At 47.7% G+C, this 26271-nt stretch overlaps 1 protein-coding gene across 1 annotated transcript in view; it reads left to right on the forward strand.

Moving 5' to 3' along the window:
- LOC138481112 (magnesium transporter NIPA2-like) overlaps positions 1 to 26271 on the forward strand; it is a 304692-nt gene that overhangs the window by 30576 nt on the left and 247845 nt on the right. The window contains exons 2-3 of the mRNA XM_069613028.1: positions 2458 to 2606; positions 13757 to 13813. Of these exons, the coding sequence (XP_069469129.1) occupies positions 2468 to 2606; positions 13757 to 13813 (196 nt within the window). The 5' untranslated portion in view covers positions 2458 to 2467. The remainder of the gene's footprint in view (positions 1 to 2457; positions 2607 to 13756; positions 13814 to 26271) is intronic.

Here is a 26271-nt window from a genome sequence, read left to right on the forward strand (position 1 = left end):
GCCTTTCTTTCCCATATTAATAGGGCTTCGGATCTCTCACTACCCCTCCGCTAGGAAATTGGGAACATGGCAAAAAACAATGCCCCTTCCAAGTGTCAGGCCATCAACATATAATTCCGTTTGCATTCAGTTTGCACTATATGTGCCCCTGGGTGCAACATTGGTATTCTCCATTAGCTACTGACAGTTGACATCTGGCGAGTAAGAAATGGTGTGCTTACTGTATGTATAGACTTGCCAAGTGACTTTTTATGCCTGGCTAGTAGCTTGCAGTTTACATTACATTACATGGTCTTTATATAGCACAACTATGGGCCCGCAGGCATGAAGGCGTTAAACAGAAGGACAGGACACACAAGACACTTATGGCTACCTGTGAGCGCGGCTTACTCTTCTAAAGGCCAATTAAAGCTTACCTAAGATCTAGCTAAAAGAGGTAAGGCATACAAAGGCACTACCCCTAGTGCTAATCTTGTGTACAAAGAAAGGTTTAAAGGTCTTTCTTGCATGTTGCAAGGAGTTTGTTTACGCAGATGATCTGGCTTGGAAGTTCTTGGTCTGAGTTGCTCAAGAAGATTGAGATCCCGATCTTAACAATCTTGTATTTACTTTATCTTTAATGTAGCACTGAAGATACAGCGGCATCATTTGCATTCTACACTTTTAAAGGTTACCTCACCAGAGATCTGAACTTGATTCTTGACTCCACTAGTAACCAATGAAGCGCTCACCTAGCTTCCGATACATGTTCGCACCTTGAAAGCCCCACTACCTCTCTAACTGCCCCGTTCTGCACCGCTTGCCGTCTCTGTAGGACCTGCTTGCCGGTGCCTAGCAGAAGGTTGCAGCAGTAGTCCAACTTGGTCCCTATTATCGCTCTCGCAATGGTTTCTGCACTTTTCTGCGATGTGAGTGTTCTCGGGTGTGACAGTAGTTTAAAATAATCAACTGAGGAAGACACAATTGAGGTCACAAGCGCTTTCATATTAAGAGATTGATCTAAAGTAACTGCCAATATTTTAGTTTTTGGTAATGGATTTATGGTGTCGTCCCCTAGCTGGAAAGAGCCGTAGGAGGGATTTAGAGCCTTAAGAACATGTGGACTACCAACAATCATAAGCTCTGTCTTGCTTCTATTTAAAGCCAGATAATTATCCAACATCCTTTTCAATCAGGCTAAAAACTCTGACTTTGAGTTCGTCCTCTACATGGGAGCCTGTTAGGGGAACTATGTATTGGGTATCATCTGCATAGTTTGAGAAAACTATGCCCTCCTGCTCCAACATGTAGAAAAAAGGAGCCATGAAAAGATTATAGATGCACGGTGAAGTGCTAGCCCCCTGTGGGTCTCCGTAAAGAGATTGGGTCTGTTTCCGCACTGTCCGAGCAGACATTACTGTGTCTATGTTCTAAGAAGGAAGCGACCAAAGATGCAGCCTGATCTGAGAAATTGGCCACTTCCTTGAGCCTCGTATTCCGTATAGTATGTTCTATTAAATCAAAGGCTGCAGATTGATACAATGATATAATCAGTGAGATCCCACTCTTATCCATCTGTGTTAGTAACCTGGACTTAAGCTCCAAGAGAAGTCTCAGTTCCGAATAGTTTTCTAAATCCTGATTGATGTGAATGCATGTGAGGATACTGATTCAGATGTTCAGCAATTTGATGATACGCTACCCGGTCAAGTATTTTCAAGAGGAAAGGCGTATTCGAAATAGGGCGAAAGTTCAATAGATTGTCCCTTGGCAACCCCAATTGTCCCTTGGCAACCCCAATTTGAAATGTGGGACCCTGCATGCCCCAATTAATCATTTAATTTACTTGGATTAAAAGCGATTTTAGGTGTTTGCTCATCAGGCACAATCCTAATGGGTATATTGGTATTGTGCACAGAGTTCCTAGTGTTGTGACGATTTTATACTTTGTTTACAAGACCAATGCAGATACGTTGATGTCTGTGGGGGAGGGGTGTGGTTAATTTTTGGAAGGATGAAGGGACGAGTCAACCTTTCAATGCATCAGACAGTCCCAACCAATGTCATCAAAGAGGCGGGGGGTGGAGGGTTGGTAGTGAGGTTAGGGGAAAAGAGGGGGGGAGTCTGGGGGACTGTGATGCAACGGGAATGGAAAGCAAAGGGTTGCTATGCTCTGCGCTTGTTTGAATGCCATATATTTATCATTGTTATGCACTCGGTTTTGGGGTCTGTATACCAGTGGGAACCAGAAGGAAAAAAAGGAGGGTGATGGCGGGAAGGTATTACTTATGCAAAATACTAATAGAAAATACTTTAAACAAAAATTTAAGAGGCCACATACAACCCTTCCTGCCTCTTAGTTCTTAACAGGTACAATGTGCCAAAAGCTTTTGAAGTTAAATGCGGATATATTTGTAAGTTTTGAATGTTCGTTTAAGTAGCTTCATTTTATATTAACATATATCTTCTCCTTTACAGCAGTGCTGTGATGGACACTGCCTCTGGCCGCCATGACTTCTACATCGGGCTGGCCCTGGCGATTGGCTCAAGCATATTTATTGGAGGAAGTTTTATCCTGAAGAAGAAGGGCCTTCTAAAGCTGTCTGGCAAGGGCTCTGTCAGAGCAGGTACCCAAAGTATTTCCAATTCCATTTCATAGATGACGTGCTGATGATTGCAGATTTATGGAAAGGCCTATGCGAAGCATAATATCTATTTAACCGGGCTAGTCATTTGCAACAACTTTTGTTTTTTTAAGGCAGTGACATTTTTATCAGCAAAATGTCTGCTTTCGTATGCAGCCCTTTCTGTTTCTTAAGGCATATGTGGTACATGAAACACCTATGTTGTAACCGTATTGGCCCCAGCCCTACGGCCACGTGGGTGTTTTGACTTCCAGACTGGGAAACAAAAAACAAAGCGATCGATTCAGTGCTTGCACCTATTTTGTAATGTCTCTGGAAAGAAATAAAAAGAATACAAATGTATACTGTATTTCAACTTTTACAGTGCAGTCATATAAAAATGCATAAACATGGCACAGGCTAATTTTGAGTTTTAGCGCGATTTATTTCTTTTAAAATGTAACTGACAGATTGTCCCAATTTTTTGTCATTTTTTCCATTCTCTTTAAACACGTTACAATTCAGGAAATTCTGTTTAGCTAGGTTCTTGCTGTCGGGCTGATTCGGAAACTAATCTTGCTTGAAGAGTGGGGACTTTGCCGCAAGTAAACCTGAGAAAAGCGGAGCATCTGAGGCCTTGTCCAACTTCTCAGTACCAACATATGTAACATAGCTTCAGCACATTTGAATATCGGCACAGCTGGAATGATTTTAGGGAGTTGGTAGCATCACAGTGATGAAAACATTTGGGGGCAGGAACTAGACCTACTTTGAGGAGTCGGAGATTGCACATGATGGTAGGTCAAGCAATCTTTTGTTAATGGCCATTCCATGTTTAGGTACAGAGTCTTGTATGCAGGATCTGGTAATGGGTATCTTTTGGGCTCTCATGCGTTTATGGATAGTCTGGCTAGAAGAGATGTGAATCGGAATTCTCGAGAATGTCCCTGAAAACTTCCTGCACAGCCATCTTGAGATCCTTCTCTTCCACCGTCTCCACCATATTTTTTTTTATGCGAATATTCGACCTTCAGGACCTATTTTCTAGGTCCTCGCATTGCAGCTCCAGGTTGTGAGTAAGCCACACCAAATGTTCTTGTGTCTCACTATGCTGCTGTGCTTCCTCTGCATCTTGTACTAATCTCTCCAGCGTGTCTGTTCGCTCTTCACGTTTCGCTAAGTCAACCCGCAGTTCTTGCACCGCCTGCTTCATGTCATCTCTCATAGTTATGAACTGCTCTTGCACCGTAGACATGAATTTGTCCTATAATTGCCTGAACAAATTTTGCATGTCCTCCTTCGAGGCCAGAGTTGCCTGTGGAGGGGGCTGCGTCTGTTCATCAGGTGCTTCGGCGATTGCCTTCCCTCTTTTGCTAACTGTGTTGTCTGCGGACCACATTTGAACCAAGTTCGCTTCCTGCTTAGATGCCTGGGATTGATTGTCCCCCCCCCCCCCTTGCCCTTTGTCTTTGACATCTTGTCGAGGGGGGCGGGGGCTCACTTCTGTTGTTGCCTTCCCTTGTGTAGCTCTTTCCCTATGTAGTTTCCCCACCGAGAAGCCAAATACCAAGGGGCCTTCCTTGTTGGTGCCTGTGTAGTTCCACACCACAACCGCTTACTACCGGTCCTCCTGCCTTGACCTGCAGCCTCTTCCTGTGGTATTGCTCTCCGTTAGGGCCACACCGCCTTGCCCGAAGCATGGCCTGCAGACTTTAGTGCCTCTGTAACAAGGGAGATTCCCCCCCCCCCCCGAAGCCGAATCAATCCTGCAGCCACCTCTGTCTTCTTGACTTTTCCGTCAGTCCCGTGAGGCGAGTCTCCGGTGCCACTTGTCTCCTACTGGGCCTCTCCTTGACCAGTCCCCTTGAACTCCTGTTTCCCCCCCCCTGTGTGATGCGGGAAAACGGCCTGCGGTCCGTCCCGGTATTCAGATGGGCTTCTTGCAGTGGCTCCGTGGGGAACCCCGCCTCCTTGCTCATCTGCTCTCCTTGCCCCCTGCTGCTGTAGCGGTTTGGTGGAATTTGGAGGGGCCCTGCAATTTCCTCACCGGTGCCGGATACCCTTTTGGGGGGGGGTGTTCGCAAGGGCACCACCAAATCCTTTCTGTGACTACCTCTATCTCTGGTGATCCTGTCTCCGCCTGGGTGGGGCCTCCTGTCTCTCCCACTTGTCGCTGGTGGTTTGCTCCCCCCAGTTCTGGAGGTTCTCGGGGGTCTTGCCCTCCCCCCTGCTTGGGAGATCTGTGCCGCACCTCAGGGCCTTTGCAGACGGATGGGACCTGCCCGCACTTCTTTGCGCCCACTGTGACTGTGGGCGCAAAGAGCCCCTGTGTCCGTCTTGCCTCCCGGGGGCCGGTGTGACTCTTAATGTCCCGGGTGAGCCGCTTCTCCAGGGGTTCACCCCGAGTGTCCAAACCTCCCAGGGAGCAGGCCACCCTGTCTTTGGCCCCCACCCGTGGAGCCCCCTACCTGGAGCCTGGCGCTCCCGCTCTTCGCTTCTTCCCTTCGTCTGGGTTCCTCCTCCGACAGGGCAGGATCCTCCCCTGCGCCCTGGCAATGCTGCCCGCGCTGTGCCTTCCACCAGCCTCCGGTCTGCTGGGTGTCCATGCCTGAGAATCGCTCCGGTGGAAAGCCCGCGGTCCCCCCTGCCTCTGCTTCGCCATCCACTCACGGCGGGTAAGCTGCTTGCCTCTTTGGTTTCCTCGCTCGCTTCCCCCCCCACCCCCGGGGCTCCTTCAACAGGGGGTCCCCCTTAGCGGCCTGTCCTCCAGCACGGCGGCCCGCCTCTCCCAGACAAAGCCTCTCCCTACGTCCTATTCTGTAGCCGCACTCTCTGCGCCTCTACGATGGAGGCGCTCCTCTGCAAGCAACGGAGCACCGCAGCGTCTCTCTGGGGCCGAATGACCCAATGCCTGGGAGCCTGCAATCCAACCAGGCTTGCCCTGTCCGCTGAGGGGTTTTGCGCCAATCTGGGTATAGCAATGGCGGCGTCCTGGGATACCGCTCCGGTGGTGCGTGTGCGTAGTACCCCTGCCTCTGCTTCACAATACCGCCACTGCAGGGTCTTTGTCTTGTTGGAGCACCTGGCCGAGAATGTAACGGTTCTCCTGCCCCAATGCTTCTATAATCACGGCCTGGCGGGAGAGACCTCCACTCCTCACCGCTGCCGCCATCTTGCAATCTAACAATCAGAAGATTTGACCCCTTCCATGGAAGAAGCAAACATTATATTGCTCCCCAAGACGGGTAAAGATCCAGGTAATTGCGGCTCTAATGGGCCGATTGCCTTAATAAATGTTGATGCTAAGATGTATGCAAAAGTGTTGGCTAACAGAATGGGGGTCTTACTTCCCATTTTAATAAACCCATACCAAACAGGCTTCATAAAACAGCGGCAGACGCATGACAATATACGGATGGTGTCCTATTTTCTGACAAATAGGAAGGCTATTCCCGTGGTCCTTGTTTCATTTGATGCAGAGAAGGCCTTCGAGTGGTCTTTTCTGTTTCGTACATTGGGTAGGATGAGGTTTGGTCCGAAATGTATAGCTAAAATTAAAGCCAACTACAAACAACCCAAGGCAATACTAATGGTAAATGGGCAGTTATCTCCCCCCATTCCATTACAATGCAGAACAAAACGGGGATGCCCTTTATCACCCTTATGATTTGCAATCCACTTATAACCATTACACAAGAAAATTAGACAGACACAGGGCATCGAGGGTTGTGAGTTTGGAGGCATTGCGCATAAAATCATGGCATATGCTGATGTCATGCTACTAATGGCGACATATCCTCATAATACGTTGCATGTGGCTATGCAGGGAATCAGGCAGTTTGGCAAAGTGGCAGGATTGCAAATTAAGGAGGTAGGTACTGAACCTGTCCCTTCCGGTGGTGGAGGAGAAAAACTTGATTGGGATGGGAGAAGGATGGGATAAAGTTATTGGGAGTGACTATAACCCCCACTATAAAAGGGTTATACAAGGCTAACAACCTCCCTCTACTAAAGAGCATTGAATCAAAACTGCTGAAATGAGGCCCACTTGCTATTTCATGGATGGGTAGGATCAACTCAATAAAAATTGTTACTCTCCCTAGGGCATTATATTTATTTTTCAGGCTTTACCTATAGGGGTTCCATTACTTTTTTTTTTTTCCCCCCAGAAAATGCAAAGTGCGATATCTAAGTTCATTTGGAATAATAAAACCCCAAGGATATCCCAACATACATTAATGAAACCAACCGGTCAGGGCGGGTTAGGACTCCTGAACTTTAAGAAATATTGCCATGCTGCACAAATACGGGTTTTAAAAGACTGGTTTCTGGGGGATACAGAGAAACGATGGCTTCAAATGGAGCGGTCGCTGGCAGGCCAATCACTTAGAGATGTTCTCTGGCTGCCAAGACATGATTGTCCTCCAATCATACACCTTAGTATGATCACAGGGACTGTAGAGCCCACGTGGGATGCCATAGTAAAATAAATCACTTAACGAAATGCACTTCTCCGCTTACACCCTTGTTTAATAACCCACAATTACCCCTGGTTTAGATCCTAATGCTTTTAAAGAGTGGAAGCGAGTCGGATGTGAGCGATTAAGAGACATGTTCAAGGTAAAGATGTCAAATCGTTGTTACAATGCAAACAAGAGCTTGATCTGCGTGAAACTTCCAGATTTCAGTATTATCAAGTCAGGCATTGGATTTTAGCTCCACCTGTTAGGAAGGCTGCAGTAAGAGATCTTACTCTGTTGGAGCGAAATGTTACGTCTAATCCAGGTAACGGTCGGGCTCCTTGGCTGCCAGGCAGGGCGCATCCTCCCCGGCGCCATCAACCACGAGCCAACGCTCTGGCTCGGGTAAGAGGAAGTCCGAGAACCCGGCGAAGCTTCTGGAGAGGCCCCGGTCGATCTCGAAGATTCCGGCAGAGGGGGAGCGAGGCTCGGACCCTCCCCCCAAGGTGAAGGCCCCAGGCGTACAGAAGGTGACGATGGCCTTAATTCACCCTGCTAAGACCTCGATCGAGGATGTCGCAGCGGCCCTGGCTCAGCCTGTGGAGGCTACGCCAGTGGAGGCGACCTCAGGATCCAGAGTCTCCCTGCCACCGCGGAAGGAGTCGTCTTTCAGGCCCATCGAGAAGACCCCCACGAAGTCCCTGTTGGAAAATGAGGGGGAGGGGCAGGTGTCCATAGTGGATACGGACACGACCTCTGAAGAAGAGCTCATCGAAGTCGTGGAGGAGGCCCAGCCCATCGGGAGGGATCGCGACGACGAAAGCGACAGTGCCGCTGACGAGGTTCCTCAAGAGCCCTCGTGCCCGTCGTTTCCGGTGCCGCAGGACACTTTGGCGGCCATTTTGTCAGCGATTCAGACCTTATGCTCGGAGATAAGGACAAGGTTGCCCCTCCCCCCGACGGAGGTACCTGAGCCAGACCTGACGGGGAACCGGAGCCGGGACCTTCGGAAAGTCCACCGCATAAGAAGAGGAGGACGCATCCTCTGCCACCTCTCCCACCTCTGCGGCCTGCTCTGCCTTCCCCCCCGGTCTACTACCCACGGGGATGATACAGGCACGGACACGGTTACGACGGGTACAGATGACGACGGAGGCGACGACGGGACGTGTCCCCCTTCGCCCCCTGCTCGGGCGTCCCCGCCCGACGAAATTGGATCCTTCCATGCCATGATTTCCAGGGCATCCGAGCTTTTCCAGCTCTGCCCCGAAAAAAAGGAAGGGTTCCTTTACCAACTGTGCGAGGCTAAAAGGAAGACGGTCCTCGCCGTACCACTTCTTGATGACATCTGGAATGAGGGGCTTGCCCTCCTCGAGAACCCTGCCACGGCACCTGCAAAGAGGGACCGGTACGAGAAGAAGTACCGGGTCCCCGACGCTGCCCCCTTGTGCCTTCGGGTGCAACCTACCCCGGATTCGGTCGTCTCGGTGGGGGCAAAGAAGAAAGCTGCGGGGGCATCGGCCTCGACATCAACTTCCCTGCCGGACGGCGAGGGCAGGAAGCAGGACACGATGGGACGACGGGTCATCTCATCCGCAGCGACAACTATCAAGGCGGCCAACGCCCTGGCTATCGTAGCCCGCTACGACAGGGAGTTGTGGTTCAAAATCGCCCCTCTATTGGACTTCCTTCCAGATGCCAAAAGGGCTGAGGCCCTCGCAATCTTACAGGAAGGTGAGATTGCTTCGGACCACGCCATCACGGTGGCAACGGACATCGCCGACACCGGTTTCTGTCAGTTGGGCAACGGCGTTTGCCTGAGACGACGAGGATGGCTCAAGGCGACGGATTTCCGCCAGAACGTACAAACCAAAGTTTTGGACATGCCCTTCGACGGGAACAACCTGTTTGGGAAGGTGGTTGAGTCTCTTCAGGCTATCAAGACAGACACGGAGACTGCCCGGGCACTGAGAGTGCTCCAACAATGACAGCCGTCCTTTCGGAGCTCCGGAGGCAGACAAGGTGCCTCCAAAGGATCCGGCAGTGGCTCCTCGGCGTACCGCCAAGCGGCAAGATCTTCGACTCAGGAGGCCTACAGGGGACGCGGCAAGTCAGGTGGTGCCCGTCGTCGACAGGGAGGTCAAGGAGGCAAGGCGGCCTCCAAACAAGATTGAACCGACCGTGGAGTCGGGCCCCCGGCGAAGAACCCCGGTGGGAGGCCGGCTGACGAGGTTCGTCAGCGTGTGGGAGTCGATCTCCACCGACCGTTGGGTGCTGGACGCCCTGCCCCAAGGGCACGCTCTCGAGTTCCAGAAGAAGTGCCCTCGCGTTCCACCCGTGGCCAGGAAGGAAAATCACGTCCCTCAACTACTGTTGGAAGTAAGGGCGATGCTCAAGAATGGTGCCATCGAGCTTGTCGCAAAGAGGCTTCAGGGCTCTGGAGTTTACTTCCTCGTAAAGAAGAAGACAGGAGGATGGCGTCCCATCCTGGACCTGCAACGACTGAACAGATACATCAAGGCACAGAAGTTCCGGATGGTCACCCTCTAGCACGTGCTGGGACAGCTGGAGGAGGGCGATTTCCTGTCGTCGTTGGACTTGGAGGATGCGTACTTCCACATCCCCATTCTAAAAAGACACCGAAAGTTCCTCAGGTTCGTGGTCTAAGGGCGGCACTACCAGTTCAAGGCCCTCCCGTTCGGATTGAAGTCGGCACCCAGGGTGTTCACCAAGTGCCTCGCACCGGTGGCGGTGCGGCTGCGCCTGCAGGGGATTCACGTCTACCCCTACCTGGACGACTGGCTCATCCGGGCAAGGACAAGGGAGCTCACCGTGGAGCACACTGCGAAGACCGTCCAGCTGCTCACGGACCTGGGGTTCTCCATCAAGTTTCCAAAATCCCACCTGGTCCCGTCGCAAGTCGCCCTGTTTCTGGGAGCCAAGCTCGACAGTGGCGCGGCTGGCCTCGCCGTCGGAGGAAAGGACCAGGACCATCCTGGGCAAGGTGCAGCGTCTGCTGGCCACGGACATGGCCAGGGTAAGATCTATCAAGTCCCTCCTCGGGATGCTGTCCTCCTGCATTTATCTGGTGCGCCTTTGCAGGCTTCGGATGCGCCCCTTACTAGAGTTCCTCGACGCCCGCTGGGTCCAGTCGACGGGCAGCTTCGAGGACAGGATCCCACTGAACGAGACGTTCCATCAGGCGATCCGGTGGTGGGGTACCCACTCTCATCTGTCGGCGGGCATGGACTTTCAGACCCCAGCTCACCAGGTGACGGTGACGACGGATGCCTCCCTGGAAGGTTGGGGAGCGCACTCCGGAGATCTTCACGCGAGAGGCCTTTGGCTCCCGGAGGAGAAGTCACTCCACATCAACATTTTGGAGCTCCACGCAGTGTTCTGGGCCCTCAGGTCTTTTCTTCCGTCCCGCAAGGGCAAGGTGGTGAGGATCTTCACCGACAACACCACCACAATGTTCTACATCCGGAAGCAGGGCGGAACCAGATCCCCTGCCCTATCCAAGGAAGCCCAGGGTCTGTGGCATTGGGCCGTCGCCCAAGGGATGTTTCTGGTGCCTTTTCATCTGACAGGAATAAAAAAACACCATCGCCGACTCAATCAGCAGAGAGCTGCGCTCGTGCCACGAGTGGGAACTACGCCGGGATCAAGTGGATCGACTATTCCGACGATCGGGCGAACCCCAGATCGATCTCTTCGCGACGGCGACAAACTCCAAGTGCCGGAGGTTCGCCAGCAGGTTCCCCCAGCCGAGGAGCATGGGCGATGCTTTCTCGTTCCCCTGGGACGGCCTATTTCTTTATGCGTTCCCTCCGTTGCCGTTGCTGCTCCGGCTCATCAACCAGCTCAAGAGGTCCCGGTGCAGGATGATCCTCGTCGCACCGGCGTGGCCGAGACAGATCTGGTTTCCGGACCTTCTGGACTTGTCAGCGTCCACACCAGTCAAGCTGCTGACGGACGCGGATCTTCTCTCCAGAGAAGGAGGCGCCATTCTTCATCACAACCCAGAGTCGCTGAACTTGCAGGCCTGGCTCCTGCAGCACTAGAGTTTGAAGGGTACGACAACCCAGCCGACTGCAGAGAGGTTCTTGCAAAGACCAGGGTGTCCTCAACTCTCAAGTGCTACGGACATAAATGGAAGAGGTTCTCTGTCTGGTGCCGTGCACAGAAGATTAACCCTCTGTGGATTACGGCCCCTCAGGTATTGCCGTACCTACTGTCATTGGCCAAGGCTGGACTAGCACACGCTTCCATCAAGATACATCTGGCCGCCATCTCGCGATACACCTGGACTACGGGACGGGCGTCCTTGTGGTCTCATCGGCTGGTAAAGGAATTTATGAAAGGATTGTTCCGATCATTCCTGCCGGTGAAGGCCCCTGCCCCGGCGTGGGAGCTCACCGTGGTGCTGACCAGGCTCATGGGGGGGGGCCCATTTGAGCCTATGCATTCGGCACCGTTGAAGTTTCTGTCATGGAAGACCGCTTTTCTCGTGGCCATCACCTCCGCACGACGAGTGGGAGAGATCCAGGCCCTATCTTGCAAGCCACCATACGACTTTTCACAACACGAGGGTGGTGCTGAGGACGCACCCCTCCTTCATGCCCAAGGTGCCGTCGGACTTCCACCTCAACAAACCCTTGGTGTTGCCAGTTTTCTTCCCGTCGCCTTCGTCGCCGGCTGAGAGGACTCTGCACTCGCTGGACGTAGCTAGAGCGCTGAAGTTCTACGTGGACCGCAGGAAGAGTTTTCGGAAGACATCACAGCTGTTTGTAAACTTTGGACCTGTGAATCAAGGGAAGGCTCTCTCAAAGGCTTCCATTTCCAGATGGCTCTCCGGCTGCATCATGCACTGTCACCGGTTGGCAAACTGACCGCTGCCCGGCCGTCCGAGAGCCCACTCGACCAGAGCGATCGCTGCTACCACGGCGTTCCTTTCTGGTGTGCCCCTGCTCGACATCTGCAGGGCTGCGATGTGGAGGTCGACGCACACCTTCACGAGATTCTACTGCGTCGATCGGGACTCCAGGGAGGAGTCCAGGGTCGGCCAAGCAGTGCTGCGCAACCTGTTCGCTTAAGGTGAGCCTGGTGAGGAGGTAAGAGATGCTTAATGTTGAGTGTTTTGGTATTGCTTAATGTTGAGCATGTTGCCACCTCCAGTGGTTGTGCATGTGTATACTGCTATGTATTCTTATATTCATGAGCATGTGAATCCATGCCAGACCCCATGCTGGAGAAGGAACAAGTTACTTACCTGTAACTGTTGTTCTGCAGCATGGGTCTGGCATGGATTCACATGCGAACCCTCCCGCCTAACCCTCTGCGGCTCTTCACTTGGTCATACTGCCACTTTACGTGCTACCAAATCTGAGGGTGGCTGCCAGACGCGGGGCTTAGGAAGAGGGCAGTCATTGGCTGGGGGCAGTATGACCCAGAGACCAGTGATTGGTTACTACTAAGAAAGACAGATCAGAAAAAAAACTGATACTGATTTTTTCTATACCAAGGATTCCCGGCCTGACGACAGGGAATATTCATGAGCATGTGAATCCATGCCAGACCCTTGCTGGAGAACAACAGTTACAGGTAAGTAACTTGTTCCTTATTGAGTATTGTATCACATAAGGGGTTGGACCGAGCGTCTGTAGGATCTAAGGAAATATCTACAAATCATGGCAATCCTAAAGCAAAAAAAAACGTCATGGATGAGGCAAAACATAGTGGGGCTTTTTCCGGGTGTCCAACACGTTCATGTCAGGTTAGCAATCAAGCCATAGCAAAAAGAAAGGGTATCCCATAGAAGAGGAAAGCAGCAAAAAGAAAATCTTTCCTAACTACCACCATCTAGGAATCCTTCCTTTTGAGAATGTGTGCATTCACGGTGTCCCAAGACTGCTGGAATGCGACCCTCTGCATCGCTCCGACCAACTGCTGGGATGGCAGTCATTCCATTCTGTTCTTTGTTGAGTTGGGGAACTTAATGTTTCATGAACCTCTCACTTTGCTTTTCAAATGCTGGACGTCGGACTGGGTCTTACAAGCAGGTTGCCCATAATGCTTTTTCTTTGGGCAACTTGTAATAAAGTCTGCTTTGGCTATTGGACAGTTACCATTCTTATACAAGCGAGTATGAGCATTTTGTACTGATGTTCTTCTGCAAATCCACGGTGGGATGCATGGTGGGATGTTTCTAAGTGTCCTTGAGGACGGGATCTGCAACACCCCTGAGGATGTAATACTGCTTCTTGGTGGTGGAGGCCAGCATATGGGATCCCACTCTTTCCATCCTCTGGGAGGCACTTTGAGTAGCGGGCGAACAAACGCAGTCACTAGCCTCTTGCCCTCCCTCACCATAACCGCAAATTCTTTTTTGAGTGCACATTTCAACCGATGTACAATGGAAGTGAAAGTAAAGTAAAACATCTGCATTGCATGGCATATCCTGAGCAATTATTGTTCTAATGCTGCAGTTTTGACTATCAGATTGAAGAACAGTTGCAAGCTAGTGGTATAACAGTATTTCTGAAAGGGTTGGTGTGAGATTCACTGAATTGGGAATACCGGCTCATATAAAACTGTAACCCTTTATTGCATGGATGCACTTGACCAATCCATTTTCACTCTGTTCTAATCAGTAATGTCTAACTTTTCTATTTCCTTTATCTTACCTTTTAGGTCAAGGTGGCCATGCATACCTAAGAGAGTGGCTTTGGTGGGCCGGCCTACTGTCTAGTAAGTTCTGGTATTGTGAAAATAGTTTCAACACCTCTCCATCACAGTTCTCCCAATGTTTATTGGCTAATGTGTGTGGGAAATCAAATTGGAAATCATTGGGTCTTATACAATGCCTTGTGAGCAACGAGCTCTGTGGAAAAACCAGAGGGTGTTTCACAACCTAGCCCCCTGGGATCCCGTACTCGGGTGGCCAGGGAAAGGCTACCGCTTTTGGATCCCGGCCCTGGGGGTGGACAAGCGAGGGAGGATAACCTGGGTAGTGGGTCCTCGGGAGGGGGGGGGGGAAGAAGCACCCTATAGTGAGCCATGGTATCCCCCTTTTTTTGCACAACCCATCTAACTCCTATCCCTGCTTATTTTATGGGAAACTACAACTCCCATAATTCCTCACCACTTTACCTTGACAAAAGTACTGCACCGAGGAAGATGAGGTTAGAAGGATTACCTCCCCTAACTTGCATTGGCCCTGTCCCTGTAATGAGGCCAGGCTGAGTCGGGCACGTAGCTGTAACAATGTACACCCGCCACTTATTAACACTCCCTGTGAAGATAAAAGGTGGCGCGTACAGGCACACTGAGTGAGGCTGGTTACGAGGGAACAGCTCTTCCAAGGCTGATGAGAGCCAGGCTGTGAAAGGTGGAAAGCCACGGGCTGATCGACAATCGCGAGGATCAAGAGAAAGCCAGGCAGGATTTCCATGCTTTCAGGAGGCTATGAGCATTCGAAGAATAAAGCCGAGCAAACAGAGGAAAGAAGCCTTCAAGTGGCCAGAAAGCGGCCCGTGACCCACACGGGTGAACGGCAGAGTTGGAGAGGAGCAGAAGAGGCATTGGTAACGGCCTTGAGCTGCAGGAAAGAGATGACAGAAATCCCATTAACCTAGCCGGTGAGTCATCAAGGGAAACCAGTCTGGTTGATGTTAAAGGGAAAGTGACTGTAATTTGAAAGTTGAAGCTTGTGCGTGTGCCGAGAAAACACGAATCATGAGAGCAATTGTTGAAAGGCAAAGATGCAAAGTTGCAGAGTGGTCCTGCAAGATGAAGTCGCACATTCGAAAGTCTCTGTGAAATGTTATGAATTTTGAAAGATCTTACAAGCGGAGATCAAAGGAAACCGCGACAAGGAAAACAAGTTGAATAAGAGGAAAGTGACCTTTCTGAACTGTGAAACATGCCAAGAGGGCAAAAGTAAAATGTAAGAACTTTGGAAAAAGGCCAAGAAGGCAAGTGAATGAGCATAAAAAATACAAGTACCAAGAGGCATTGGTGCTAAAAGAGAAGATTGTGGTTTGAAGGATTGTTCAAAGAGAGGTTGAAGTAGTCATGCAGAGGTCTATGTAAATTCCTTGCAGTCTTGAAGGTCTTCGACATTGAAAAGTTATGAGATAAAACGGGGGCAAGGGAACCCCCCCCCGTGAATGAGAGACGGGTCTGAGCCCTGCAGAGGGAGACCTGCTCAGAACTGTGAGAAATTGAGACTACTGAGTATTGATGGAAAGTCGGGCGAAGCCTCAACAAGTGATTGTACTACAGGAAATTGAAAGCCTAAGATTGAACTGTTGAATTGTACCAGTAAGCCAAAGTGTTCAAGACTGACAGAACTGTGCCATCCACCCATCCTTTGTTTTTGAGAGACTCTCTAAACCTCGTGGGCTTTAACCTGGGGAAGGGAATTGGTGCTGAAGCCATTGTGACATTTCCGAGACACTATTTTAATTTTGTATTCTCTTAACACAATTGTTATTCTAGGAAGGAGGGCAAGGTTAGGTTTTCTTAGTATAGGCCTTGTTTATTTTGACTAGACTGACTTGGACGTATTTGTTATGGTTTAATGATCGAGATGGCTCCCATTTTGGGTTTGGGGCCAATTCGGAATTCTACCATCCCAATCAAAAGTGTAAATACAGGTTTTCAAAACTTGTATCTATTGTGTCTGTGGCTACTGCTCGAAATCATGTCTTCCTCTCAGCTCCATTTAATTGAGTAAGCCTTTGAGTCACAAGGGATGTAATTAGAAATTCAGTAAATATACACTAAAAGGGTCTGGTATTACAGCTGCAGTCACATTTTCAGTTTTTATTTCCAGGCAAAAGAAAACCAAATTGTAAAGTAACCAATATTCTGAGATTGAACTACTAGTAGTTTATTGAATGTTTCAACAAAATAAACGCCTACTATTTAGATGATAAATATCTATAAATCTGATAAATTGCCTGATATATAATATGCCTTCTAAACAGCCTCTTGGAAAAGACATGCAATGCTAGAAAATATCAGATTTCTTCTCTGTATAGAATGAATTTGTCCTTCATAGTGATGTTGGTTCAATAAAGTGAGTACTTTGTCTTTTATATCAAAACTGTGCTATTTTATTAATGAATTTGATTCATTTAATTTGTGAGTTTTAAGCTTGATCAGAATATAGCCTACAAGTGTGTTTCACACTCTCATTTGAAGGGGATCATCATGTCTGAGAATCTGCTTTGAAGGTGCTCGTATGTATGTTTTATAATCAAACGTCTGTTACTCAGTCTGGACTTTTCATTTTGATGGCTTTCTTAAATGGGGTAGCCTCTTTACCTATCCTGTCTTTCTGACAGCCACCATTCAGTACCTTCAACTGCTAGGCAGACTTCAACATGATATCTTCAACCTCGACAGGTAGGCAAGACATTCTTCCTTTTGATGACTTTCTAAAAAGGAGAAGCTTCTTTGCTTCTCCTGTCTTTCCGCCACTTTACTTCAGAATATTCACAAGCAATGAGTTCCCCTTCCCCAGCTCTGTTCACAACTTGTTGCCAGTCATAAGCCCAAACAATTACCCAGAAGCTGTAGTGCCACTCTTCCAGCTTCAGGTAATAATACCACACTTGTATCTCATGCCACTTGATGGTTGACAACTTTGCAGCGCAGTTAGAGGGCTCTTTAACTCTTGGCAATGCGACTTTCACTATACAAAAGGGGTGCCTCTTGACTTGGGCAGTGCTTGGTCTTCTCTTGATTGGTTTAGACTCTACTTTTTTACGAATAGTAAGAATGTCACTTCTGGTTATAGTATAAGATTTAGTCAAGTGAAAACACAATTGGGCACACAAGACCATTCTTTATATTAGATGTTCAAGTTTAAAGTTGAAGAAAGGATTGTATTTCCATGTCACAGTAAAGGATGAATTCTGACTTCCTTTGGGAAACACAATTGGGTGCATGCAACCTTTCATTAATGTATTTCTCACTCTTGGTTACTTGTAACTCGTATTTTGTTGGTGTTGAGTAATTCCGAATGGTTTTACCAACCGTTCCTCCTTGTTAATTGAGCACAAGCAACCACTAGGTTCTTCAGCAACAGTTTTTAAAGAGTTCAACAATGGAGTTTCAATGACTTTAGCTCTCATGTGAATGTCACGTGCTTTATAATCTACGAGAGTGCTACATTTCCATTGTGAAATAAGACTTCAGATAAACTAACAGCGTCCCCCACCCCGTTAGACCATATGCAAGTCACTTAGGAGCTGGTTACAGTTACCAGCAAGGTTTGCGCAGTGTTTTTGAACACTGTGCTTCACTCAGCGGCTTCAGGGACACTGCTCTTGCAGGTTGCATTGCTTCCCTGACTTCCACAACCTCTGCTACTACTTCTGGTTCGCTGGGGACCCACACCCTTCTCCAGCACGGGAGTCTCTGATCTGGCCACTTCATTTGGGAGTTCCTTTTTCTTAACCTTTGCCTATTTAATAAGCAGATCTTCAAGTATTCTCTCAGGAATTTATGAGCGCTCATCGCTACTGGGCGTGGTTTAAGAGTTTCAGGTAGATTTTGAATGTCCACATAAGCAGAAGTGTAAGGCCAGTGGGATTGCTTTCCAATTTTTGTGGGAACTTCACACAACTTGTCACTGCCACCACCCACACTAAAGGGTGCACCCTTGATTGGATATTGCCAACCAACTCTTCCATTGACATTACTCGCATCAGCCCTGTCCCCTGCTCTGATAATCACTTGATTGAATTTAAATTGACTCACACCACCTTACCACCAACACCCCCCATACCCACACAAATCTTGGCCAGAAGCACAAGAACACTCGCACGAAACACTCAAGCCAATTTTACTCGCTCACCTAGAAGCTCTGCCTTCTGATTGCCCTCTGCCAAAACCTCTCCTCTACCTTCCACTTCTCCGCGGACGCCTCCCACTGAATAGAATCCTTCCTTGGCGACCGCATATCCAGAGTCTTCATTGGCAACCACGTAACTGATCCCAACCCTGTCCCCCAGGGTGTCCCGCAAGGCTCTTGTCTCTCTCCCACTCTACAACACCTACACCAAACCCCTCTTTGACATACCTGATGCTCTAGGCATCACCTATACCATCTTTGCGGATGACCGGCAAATTCTCATTCCTATCTCAGGCAACCTCACAAATGAGACCAATACCATTAACAAAATCTTCTGCACTATCAAGAACTGGATGGCCACCCATAATCTCTGTCTCAACAACCAGAATGCCAAGCTACTCATTGTGGGCTCTCCCTCTCGCCTCAGATCCCTTGACCCCTCCTACTCCGTTTTCATCACTGACGGCATGGCTATCCCTGTCCTCAAACACGCCAAACCATGGGTGTTTACCTTGACGCTGATCGATCCAGGACGAGGCACACCAATTCCCTCTCCTCCTCTACAGCCCACACTGCAAAACTCCTCGCACTGAGCAGACAATTCCTTAACCATGACAACTGTCTCACCCTCTCAAGAGCCATCATCCAGAGTAAACTTGACTATTGTAACGTGCTGTTCAAGGGCACGTCCGCTTCCAATTTAGCAACGCTCCAATTGCTACAAAACAAAGCCCTGCGCGGTTCTTGGCCTCCTCAAATCTGACCACATTTCGGCAACTCGTCGTGAGGTCCACTAGCTACCAATAAAAGCGAAGATTGATTTTGAAACTTTATCCATTGCACACTGATGCAATACAGTGAAGCACCCCAATAGCTGAACCATCGCATTACACAGAAACATCACCGTAGCTCTCGTCGCTCCTCTAACCATCTTGCGCTGATGGTCCCACGCTTCAAACGCGCTAGAGCGGGCGGGATCCGCTTCAGCACCAGTGCCCCTACTCTTTGGAACTCACTCCCTGTGCATTTAAGAAACAAACCTTCCTACTCAGCCTTTAAGAGACTACTAAAAACCTGGCTGTTCAATAAGTACAACTAAACCTTTCTCTGGATTTACATTGGACATTGGGATCTGATTATTGACAATCAAATCGCTACCTTGATTATATCTCTGCTCTATTATTGCCTCATGTACAAACGCTGTGATACCCGTGAGTCTGGGCGTTAGACAAATGTTAAAAATGTAAAAATCATTAAGCCACCCTTTTGGCTGCCTAATGGGTCGACCGTGGATTCACCTCCCCAATTGTTATAGTGAACTACCTGGCTGTGGAAATTTCATCACCATGACATAACAGTGGGGATAGGGTGCACAGGGGCTATACAAGGGAGATAAGGGGGTGGTAAGTGTGGAAAGTTGAGGGGTATGTGGGGAACAGCCCATTATAAGGAAGACCATTATTATAAGGCAAAGGTGAAATTGCCACAACCCAACAGTCAATTTTAAACTTTGTACATATGATACATCTTCTGGCAGTTCTATGTTGTAAGTAGCAGGCTCCACTTTCAGTCATGTAGAAATTAGTTAAGTCATTTGCATCTTGATGCCATAATTCTTGTACTTATACAATCTCCATACTTAAGATAAATGTCAGGAAATCACCCATCAGTCTTGCATATCTATGATATTGCAGGATTATAGCCTGCTATAAACCACTTGCATATGCTGTACAATCTCTTGCTCCAAGGAATCTGTAAACTTGGACATAAACTACTGACTTTGTTCTAGCCTTTGTGGAATGCTGTCAGATTTGTAACCTCTCCTTTTTCTTCTCAAGGTCCCACACCCTGATGGAGACAAAGCCCTGACTGTCAGGACTGCTCCCTGTTGGTGTGAACAAAGTCCTTGTGTGCGACTCACTGAGACCCCTACATTTCCTTTCTAATTTACTAACCTCTTTTTCTTCGTAGACCTCAATGCAACTATGCGTTATTTAACTCTGAGATTCCCTAAGACTGCCAGGGCAAGGTTACTCCAAAGGAACACTGTAGTCTGTTTCCCAAAGTAGGTCACTCTGCTCAACTCATTGTGTAACTAGTGGGTTTGTATAAACCTTGCTATGTTAAAAGGTTACACGCTGATGCAAACATTTTGAGCTACAGGAGCAATGGACTGTTACTGTAGATCCTGTTAGCCCAACACAGGGTGGAGCTGCTGGAACAGGAGGAGGCCGGTAAGTTTAAGCTGCGCGGGAGTAAGAGAAGCCGAGATGCTGAACGAGACCCTGGAAGTCCCGCTGCATGGTGAATGCAGATAGGAGATACCACAGAGGGGAAGGCAGGAAGCAGTCTCCGCTGGAGAGCGGAGGCGAAGCTACGCATGGAAGCCGGAGAGCGCGAAGCGCCCAGTTTTTTGGCTTTCCCTCAGAAGGAAAATCGAGGAGAAAAGGAGCTGTTGAGTCTGGTTAAGTGTCAGGGACACTTAAATAACCGGGTGGTCGAAGAAGACCATGAATACAGTAACGGTCAAGGAAACGAGTAAAGACAAGTTATTTCCATTGATTATCAAACTGAATGAAACAAGTGAAAGTAACTATTTGAACCGAATAAAACAAGCCAAGTTACTTTTATCTACCTTAATGCCAGTAAGACGGAGATCCTTCTCATTGGGACCCCGGCCCCTGCTTTCCCTCTCTCGCTCTGGCTGCCCACCCTAGGCCCTCTTCCTTCACCTTCCTGCGAGGCAAAAAGCCTTCGTGTCATCTTCAACACCACTCTTTCCGCACATCTCAGACGTCGCCAAGAAGTCCCATTGCCAGCTGCACCTCCTCAAAGGGACTCTTCCCTTTCTTACTTTACCCCAGAGGCTCACTGTCTCCAGAGCCATGGTTCTCTCTAGGCTAAACTACTGCAACAGCCTCTTTCTCAATCTGCCTTCCTCTACTCTCTACCCTCAGGAACTAATGCAGAACAGAACTGCGATACTTAAAGTCCCTGGGCTTGAGGCCAAGGATATCTCTCCACTGGCTCCCAGTGGTTGTAAGGATAAAGTCCAAGAACATTTGCATTGTCCATAAGGCTTTCTGGGGTGGCGGCCTGCACTACATCCAGCATAATCTTCCAAAATACCTTCCTTCTCGGGCCCTTCGCTCAGTTACCTCCACTCTTGATGGGTTAACCACTTCTCCAGGCAGAGAGTGGGGGGGGTAGATCTGTCTCCTCTGCAGGTGCCTCTCTCTGGAATGGCCTCCTTGGCCCTCTTAAACTTGAGCCGGACCACCTAAAGTTCCGGAAGCAGCTCAACTTTCCTCTGTGTACTAGGCTCTTTCTTGATCAGTCACCCTTGCCCTCTTTTCCCATCCCCTCTCCCTTGCACTTCTGGTTCTCGCACTTGCACAATCTGAATGACACAAGGCCTAGTAAGATCATTTGTCTTGTCCTCCCTCTGTTTTCCCGCCCTTGTCTTGTAGCACCTAGAAACACTTGTGTACAGGTGCGTTATAAATGACTTGTCATATATCCTATCATAGCAAACTGAATTAAAGGAACTTAATTGAATAACATATTGAATGAGATAAGCAAGGTAACATTTATTTGAATACAAAATAGAAAGAAAGAAGCAAAGGTATACTTAAGTGAAAGCAACATCTATGGAATACTGCACTAATCTGAATGAAATTAAGTAGGATAATTTACAATTGATGAAAAATGAATTGAAATCAAAGGGGAACTAAACTGAATAAAGACTTTGAATGAAGAAATCTGGAAGTTCCTGGTTGCCTAACCTGTAGTGGGTGGACCGTGTGGTCTAAAACTGCGCCTAGACCACAGAATCTCTATATGCCAACAAGGAAGTTTGCTATGGTGAAAGAAGGAAAACAACTATTGATGAACCTCAGACTTAGGGAAGGGATCCCTGTGTTTCCCTGGAACTGTGTTGAACTTGCGGAAGGGCATCCTGACCTTCACAAAGGTATTAACCTGTATTTCTTCTAATATTCAAAAGGCAGATAAATTGAACCTTGTGGTGAACATATTGACATTTGGGAAAGGAAGCTGAAGGGTAAGCCAGAGCTGTAACAGCTCAGAACTTTATTTGGTACATTGTTTGATTTATGGTTGACATGCCTATACATTGTTTTGTATTGGGTGTGAGGGCGAGTATAGGATTTGGGCATAGACCTTTTAGTTAAAAATACTGACACAGACTTTCCTTAGTTTCTTTATGTAAGGAAATCCCACCTTAGTATAGGGCAAGTTAGGCCTTACTCCACCCTGACTTTTCTTTAATAAAATACTATTGTTCAACTTTGAATATGTTGTCTGTGTCTCCTTCCATGATGCCAATATCACAGTTCCTGTATATCTGGCCTGGATCTTGGAGCTGAAGACAAGTTGACCACTAAAACAGAAGAGTCAATGAAGAAGACTGTTGTAGCTACTTCCAGCGACCAGAGATGCCTACTGTGTAACCGCTGCCTGTGCTGACTCCTGCTTTGAGCATAGGAGTCCCGAAGATGACGACTCCGACCCAGAGACCTTTGGGACCCATCAGTCTTGAGACCACTACATTTCGACCCATCCCATGACCAGCTGTAACTCTCCTTTTCTCCAAACCGCCAATACCCTGGGACCTTGAGCTGGCATGCTGTGCAACTTCTTCCGAAGAACGAATATTGCTGAAACTTTGGGGGATTCCTGCTGGACCTCCAGAGACACAATTCCACTCCTTGAAGTCCCCTCGCAAGAGTCCTGGCTGAGATATTGAATCCAATCCGTCCTTCATCTGGTACCTTGAAAAGGGCGCAAAATCCACGGAGCTGCAAGAAGTACCAAAAAATCCTTTGTTGGGAGCCTTTTCTGTCGACTACTGCTGCAAGTTTCCATCCAGTGTCCGTTATTGAATCCAGAGACTGGGTCCTGTGCTGCTGCATCGTGAAGGCCTCTGTCTGAAAGCTCTTCTTTACTGCTGAGGTAATGTGTGCCTGAGGGTAGTACTTGCCTAAAGTCTTGTGGCTGAGTGGGTGATTAGTGTGTTTGAGAGTTCGCTCAGGCCTAACACTGGAACACATCTAGGGAGCCTTCTACAAACACTACTAACTCTACAGCCTGTGCTTACTTGTTCGATGAGAAATCCTCTGGAGCTCTGACTTTCCTGCATCTGAGCCCTATCCTGACCTGCCTACTGTTGGCCTCAGGACCATGCAAGGAGCCAGGAGTGAAACACAGGCACAAGTTGATTGTTTCTGGCTAAAGATTTTAATAAAACAAAAGGGGTTGGGGAAAAGGCCTCTCTGGACCTACTCTAAAAGGATTTTCCCTACCTAAACCAAAACTAATGATCAGTCTCGGTCAGGATGTCAAAATCAAACTGTCCTTGTGTCCAAATATTCTACTGTAATCCTCGCGCTATAAACTAAACAAAAAGGTGAAAAGGGAAATGTCTTTAACCTTTTGATTCCTTTTGGAGAAATAAAAGTGTTCATAAAGAAAATAGAAGTAGTTCCAAGTCAAAGGTTCTTCAGAAATAGTACTTGTTCCAGAGGGTGCCTCTCTTCTCCTGGATTGGTCTTTAATACAAAGAATTCTGGTGCTTCGGCGTAGTAGAAGTGTTTTGTGAAGAAAAACGAATAAGTAGCTTCAACTCAACGTTCTTCAGGGATAAAGAATCCCTGTTCCAGGCTGGCGACTCCCTACCGCTGGCATACTCTTGATCACAAACCGTTCTCTATATGACAATTCCCTGTGTTTTGTTGGGCCCACAATGGCACAGTTTAAAAGTATAATTCACTTCAAAGTTCTGTGGCCAGGATCTTGCTCCTGTTTGTCTGGCCCTCCCAGTCCTAATATCCTTGCTTAGGACCTCTTGGTTCCACCCATTTACAAGTTCCCCGGTACACTGGGCTGCTGGGATTTGCTATTCTCAGGCATGGGGGTTTTCGGCCAACAGCTAGAATGCTTTTTGGGCTGACAGCTGCTTTCGCTCTGCACTGCTCATCTCTTCCTCGTGCCAGTTTTCAGAGGATTCTGGGATAAGGAGTTCATTATTGATGTTTGATTTAAAAAAAGAAATGTTTGGCTAATCACTTTCAACATGCCTGGATGGTAAAGCAGTTCTGGGTGATGAATAGGCATTCTTAATACTTCCACATGATAGACCAAGGTTGGGAATTTGGTTTGTATGCTGTTGTGAAGAATCTTTTTCTATTCTTCCAAGGGGAGCAGTAGGGGCATGGCAATAGGACATTAGGCTATTGTGTATGAGAGGGCTATCTTCAAGGGCAAACTTAGGATACCATGTCTCATCCAATGAAGCCCTGATATCTCCCTTGAGGTTGTCTCCTCCCATGTGATCCTCCCTAAAGTAGCGGCTGCCGCCTCTGGCCACATGGGAGAAGATCACCGCCGGGGACTCAGTGATGACTCTGGAGTCATCGCAACCACCAGTGTCCCTCATCTGCCTTTGAGATCACTGCTGCATTAGAATAGGGAAGGACATTTGGGTATAAGTCTTCTGATTAGAAAATATAAAGTGTTGCAAAGTACTTACTTGTAAAGGTGTTAGTGTATAACTTTGATGCCTGAAACAGAATAAATTACAAAGTGTTACTAAGTTCTTACTTAGCTTTCAAGTGGCTTATTTCCCTCTGGATAGCATAGGAAGTTATTTATTCCCTTTTGAAATGTGTTCCACTCTTCTAAAAAGTAACTAAGTTGGTATTACTTTATTATTCCTGAAACTGAATAAGTGTAAACGTTTTGTAGAGGAGCAGGTAAATGCATTTACCCTAGTTCTCACCCCCTCACCACTGTTGTACTGCAACAGTAGAACAGCAGTAAATGGGACCCACTGTATCGTTCCTATACCACATCATGTATGAGAGATGTTATGCGCTCAGACAGCCATATAGAATGTGCCCTCACACAAAGTATGGAAGAAAGCTGCATGAAAGGGTGTCGGCACGCACTTATGGACATCATGGAGCGTTAAAGTGAAATTTGACGAGGGCAGAGTGACGTCACAAAGAAGATACCTAAACCTATGCTGAAACAATATGAAAATACTTGCGAGTGAACATGTAACTGAAGCACCAAGAGAAACATGTATTTAAAGTTAAAGTAATCGTGAATACAAAGAAGATGCAATAACTTACTGGTCAATAACTGTTAATACACAGTAACGCATGGTAGAAAGAAAACCTATAGAGGCTTGCCGTAGAGGAATATATAACATGGCATGGACGGCCATGATAGGAAGATCGACGCTGGCTCATGTCAAATTCAACAAAGCTACCTCAGACAGACTAAGGTTGCGGAATAGGAAGAGGCTGGAAAGCTCTGTGTGCAAAGCAAGGGCTATTCATTAGAGTCCCAGAAGAAGATAGTGGTGTGCTCACACTCCCTTGAATGTTCAAGGACAGTGAGCAAGCTACAAGGTCAACCACAAACAGAATACTTTGGCTTATGTCCAACTGATGAGAGATGATGGACTAATTGGGAAAACTGGGAGTAGTCTGACTGTATTCAAACACCTGTTTCGTTTCACGTACGTGTTGTTAAAGAACCTAAAGTCCAAGGTTTGGGATAGTAGGCCAACCAATCAGTGGGTTTGATGGACAACCTAACATACAATGATGCATAGACCAATCCACTGCCATTTAGTCTGCTATATGTATTTGGAGCTAGTTCAATGTGTGCCATACAGATTAGTGGTAGCCAATTATATACTAATTTGTATATGTTTTATATGTAGGTATGTTCCCTCCTTAACCAATCCCTTCCCTCAATAGGTTTTATAATTTGCCACGTAGAATGGCGTCATAGATGACGCATATTGGGGTATAAAACCTCTATGTAATCAAGTTAATGTGAGTGTGCATGCATCAGCCCGATGCCTGTCAGTTCTCCCTGCTTTATTAAATGAGAATAATAGAGTAGTACTTTGCCATATTCCTTGAGTCTGCCCGATTATTTGGTCCGAAATCATTATTTGTAATTCCATCTAGCATAAAAGAAGCTTGAAGGTGCTAGAGCACAGTTTACCAATGGGGTTTACTCACCTTGAATAATTTACTACCATTACAAAGGTGTAACATTAGGTTCTTACTTACCTTGAACTGCTTACTGCCTTTCTGGAAAGACTGGAGTTCTTGTTTACCGTAGAATTGTGTTCCAATCATAAGAAAAGTAACACTGGTATAACTACAAATTACTATAATGGAAATAGTGTAAGAGTTTGACCAATAATGTTTTGATCACCTTGAATAGCTTATTGACATTCTTAATGTGTATCCGCAGTTCTTACTCATCCATGAAGTGCATTCTGCCCCTCTGAAAAGTA

This window comes from Ambystoma mexicanum, chromosome 5p (assembly GCF_040938575.1).
Source record: "Ambystoma mexicanum isolate Mex_15411 chromosome 5p, UKY_AmexF1_1, whole genome shotgun sequence".
Lineage (NCBI taxonomy): Eukaryota > Metazoa > Chordata > Amphibia > Caudata > Ambystomatidae > Ambystoma > Ambystoma mexicanum.